The 4604-nt window shown below is 47.5% G+C and overlaps 1 protein-coding gene across 1 annotated transcript; it reads right to left on the reverse strand.

Annotated features, from left to right (window-relative positions):
- Positions 1–1188: 1188 nt before the first annotated feature.
- LOC134661994 (uncharacterized) lies at positions 1189–3273 on the reverse strand. The gene has a single exon (XM_063518228.1). It carries the CDS (start codon positions 3271–3273, stop codon positions 1189–1191), a length of 2085 nt encoding a protein of 694 aa, XP_063374298.1.
- Positions 3274–4604: the final 1331 nt, after the last annotated feature.

Here is a 4604-nt window from a genome sequence, read left to right on the forward strand (position 1 = left end):
ACAAATACTACGCGAAGACCACCCCTTATGGGTGGAATTCGCCTAAAAAAGGTGAAAAACCAATTCACCTAACCTAACCTAACTATTTTGGTCAAGTGCGAGTCGCAGCAGAACCAAAACAGCAAAAACAAACTTAAAATTATTTTATGCGACGGGCTGTAGCGTCACTCCTGGTTGAGCTACAGATCTCGAACCAAGGTCAAAAAATAGTTCTAAGTATGCGCTATTTACCACTAATTTTTAAAACTAAAAATATTTAATATTTTACAATTTATTAAATTTCCAACACGAAAACCAACTTATGTTTGCGTTTACCGACGCCTGATAAACAGGAATAGCAATCCTTTAAAAAATTAATAACTACTAAACTATACCCTCTAAAAATATAATTCAAACGGATTTGAATTCCCTACAACTAGCTTAATCTAACTAACCTACAACAAGAAATTTATTTACACAAGAACAGAAGATATGATTTTTTGAAAGTGAAATCTCCTAACGTCGTCAACCGCAAATGGGGTAAACCTTTTACCGAACTCGTGAGATTTGAACTCCAATATCTCCCGAACCAGAGGTCGGATCGATATGGGGTGAAAAGCTCCGTGTAGAGCAAAAAGCCGACCCAATTACAAAATTAACAGACGTAGGAGAAACACAAAGAAAAAGAAGATGTGAATTTTTAAAAGTGAAAAAGCGCCTGAAGAAAAAAGTGAATTTATATGTAAAGTGAAAGAAATTAAAAATACTATAGAAATCTAGGGAAAGGCTGGGAAAGAACAACGGTATAAAATAGAACTCAATTAGCTTTATCTCGCCACAAAAATTCGCAAAATTCCCTCAATTCTACCTCTCAACCTAACCTAACCTTTTTTTTTTTTTTTTTTTTTTTTTGTTGACGGAGTGGGGAATGCGTTTACGCATCCCTCCCCGGCCGTGGGGCAAGGCCATAATGGGGAGGGTATGTGGGACTCCCTCTCTCGACTCCCTCTCCTAGCGAGAAGGAGCGAAAGAGAATACCCACTAAACCCCACTCCGTTGTCCCCCTCTCAGACGTTGTATGGGGGCATCATGGGCTCGCGCATTCATTCCTCCATGATGCCCCCCGTCTTTTCCCGGTGTCCCCAGGGAACCCGCACTTTGGGAGGGGAGAATCAATGACCATTCTGATTCTCCCCCCAGACGTAGGGCCTAAATATCCATATTTTGTCCCTCACAGGCCCGTTGGTCGATATTACTCACTGGTGGGGCTCTTTGGGTCTTCGGAAGAGCCTCTTTGCCTTTTGCTGGTGGGGGCGTACAGGAAAAGCCACCCATTATGTGTCCCGCTGGGCGTTTGGCCGCATGACATACCGAGCAGAAGGCAGTCTCCGCCTTGCAGTCCACCCTCTTGTGGTCCGGCCTGCTACACCGGAAGCAGAGCCCGCTCCTGTCTACTGGCGACGGGCATAGTGCTCTGGTGTGCCCCGTGCCCATGCACCTGAAGCACCTCATCGGTGTTGGGTCCAGCGCCACTACCAAAGCCGAGGACCATCCTATTTGCAGTCGACCCGCTGCGGTGACCCTCTTGGCTGCCGTTATAGGGCACTGTGCCAGAGCCGACGCTGTCCCATTATATTGGGCCCTGATTGATCCCACCTTAACTTCATTCATTGAGCACTCTCCTAATTTAGCGATTGCTCCCGCGATCTCTTCCTGAGTGGCTGCCTCATCTAGGCCCGAAATGCGTAAGTCCGCCATTTTGGTGGGCCTGTATACTCGGGCTTCCTCTCCGATCACCTCCGTCATTTTTCGGCAGAGTTCGTCAGCCGCCCTACCATTGTCGGACCCGGACACCTCAAGTATCCTGGCTCCAGCAGCTGTTTTGCGGACCTTGACGTGCTCTACACCCACATCAGCAAGCTTCACCGATTTGGTGACCTTAAACAAAATTGAGGCGTATGTCGCCTCAGACTCCGGCTTCAAGGCCATCACGATCGCGGCCGTGGCGGGCACAACCAGCTTCCGTGGGCCCGCTGGTGCCGGTTTCCGAGCCGGGGCGGCAGGGGGGGAAGGGGGCTTGGCGGATTTGCCATTGCCCTTCCTGACAACCTGCGTCCAAGACTCAGCAGGCTCTTGTGTTTTTGTTGCCGGCTGCGAGGGTGGAGAGGCACTAGGCTCCTTCACCGTCTTCTGCCTAGGAGCAGAGTTAGCCCTCTTCTTGGTCGCTGGTGCCGAAGGCTGGGCCACAGGGGCCTTAGGCTGCCTTGTGGGCGGCGCACCTGTCACTGCCCTTGAGGGCGGCGCCCCAGATTGAGGTTCCGGCTGGTTCGCAGTCGTCTTATTCCTGTCCGCAGCGAGAGGAGGGCGGGGGACCGGCTCAGGGAAATAGCCCGTGCGGGCCGAGATCATGTTTCCCATGGTAATTGTAAGGTCCCGCTTCAAGTCCTCCTTCAATTCCTTGAGGGCCTCTTTGAGGGCCTCAGAAAAGTCCGTCGCCTGGTCGCATTGGGCCGTCGGGCCCTGTGAAGGCTGGATTGTCCTCTCAGATAAGGCTCTACGAAGGGCCTTCATCTCGGTCTGACATTGGGCAAGTTGCTCCCGCATTAGGTTGTTATCCGCCTTTAAGGCCCGCAACTCCTCATCCTCTACTCTATCCGCCAGGACGTCAGTGGCCGCCAGGATGTCCCGGCAGGCCTGGTTCAGTTTGCCCCAGACTTGTCCATTTAGGTTGCCGGATTTTCCAGCAGCCTCTAGGACAATATGGGTCGCTTCCCGCACTATTTCTATGTAGTCCGTCCCTGTGTATAGGGGCGGGCTGGTTTCTGTCATTTCTTGACTTGGAGAAGGGGACGGGTTCACCATCCACGGCTCCTTATCCCCCTTCTTTTTGTTGTCCCCCTGGGACCTTCTTAGGAGTAAAGGGGGGACCACTCCCTTTTTCTTTCCCTCCTGGCTGTCCAACACCTCCAAGAGCAAGTCCTCCTTATAGGCCTTCAGTCTGGCCTTGGCTGCTGCCAGGCCGGTAAAGTGGCCTATGGAGGCTTTCTTCGCCATGGCCTTGGCCCTACCCCTCAGCGAGGTGCTAACTTTAGGCCCGCTCCCGACGTGAGTCTCATAATCCAGGACCCGGTTTCCCTCATGGGGCCTCTTCTTGGAGACGGCCTCAGCCCTGTCCTGGCCCTCCATAGGTTCCTCCCAATCGGGCGAGATCGGAGAACCCGCCCCTGAAGCCCCTTTATGGGGCCCAGTGATTGGAGCCATCTCCGGATTCAACCCCTGCGCGGGGTTATCCATATAATTACTACGCAAAGACCACCCCTTATGGGTGGAATTCGCCTAAAAAAGGTGAAAAACCAAAACACCTAACCTAACCTAACTATTTTGGTCAAGTGCGAGTCGCAGCAGAACCAAAACAGCAAAAACAAACTTAAAATTATTTTATGCGACGGGCTGTAGCGTCACTCCTGGTTGAGCTACAAATCTCGAACCAAGGTCAAAAAATAGTTCTAAGTATGTGCTATTTACCACTAATTTTTAAAACTAAAAATATTAAATATTTTACAATTTACAAAATTTCTAAGACGAAAACCAACTTATGTTTGCGTTTACCGACGCCTGATAAACAGGAATAGCAATCCTTTAAAAAATTAATAACTACTAAACTAAGCCCTCTAAAAATATAATTCAAACGGATTTGAATTCCCTACAACTAGCTTAATCTAACTAACCTACTACAAAGAATTTATTTACACAAGAACAGAAGATATGATTTTTTGAAAGTGAAATCTCCTAACGTCGTCAACCGCAAATGGGGTAAACTTTTTACCGAACTCGTGAAATTTGAACTCCAATATCTCCCGAACCAGAGGTCGGATCGATATGGGGTAAAAAGCTCCGTGTAGAGCAAAAAGCCGACCCAATTACAAAATTAACAGACGTAGGAGAAACACAAAGAAAAAGAAGATGTGAATTTTTCAAAGTGAAAAAGCGCCTGAAGAAAAAAGTGAATTTATATGTAAAGTGAAAGAAATTAAAAATACTATAGAAATCTAGGGAAAGGCTGGGAAAGAACAACGGTATAAAATAGAACTCAATTAGCTTTATCTCGCCACAAAAATTCGCAAAATTCCCTCAATTCTACCTCTCAACCTAACCTAACCTAACCTAACCTAACCTAACCTAACCTAACCTAACCTAACCTAACCTAACCTAACCTAACCTAACCTAACCTAACCTAACCTAACCTAACCTAACCAAGTCGCGCGCCAAGCGCTCAGAGCGTACGCATCGTTTCCACGCCGCTCCGCGGTCGAAAAATCAAAGTTGTGGGTTTTTTAAACCAAATCATACTGTGTTATATATCAAATTGTGCGCGCTGACTCCATCTATCCTCTCGTGAAAGAATTTTGTAAATCGGACAACTTTGTGAAGTGTGGTGAGCGAAATAGTGCCAGACAACTTGACACGGCCAAGGAAACACTTATAGTGATCACAATTTTAGTGCTAGGATTAATATTTGTGTTTTAAAATACTCTATAGTGATTGTGCTAACTAGTGGTAATAACAGTTTTAATCGGACACATACGACGTAAGTACATTCACTCTCTAAATCTCAAGTGCCGAAT

The sequence above is a fragment of the Cydia amplana genome, unplaced genomic scaffold, assembly GCF_948474715.1.
Source record: "Cydia amplana unplaced genomic scaffold, ilCydAmpl1.1 scaffold_41, whole genome shotgun sequence".
In the NCBI taxonomy this organism is placed as follows: domain Eukaryota; kingdom Metazoa; phylum Arthropoda; class Insecta; order Lepidoptera; family Tortricidae; genus Cydia; species Cydia amplana.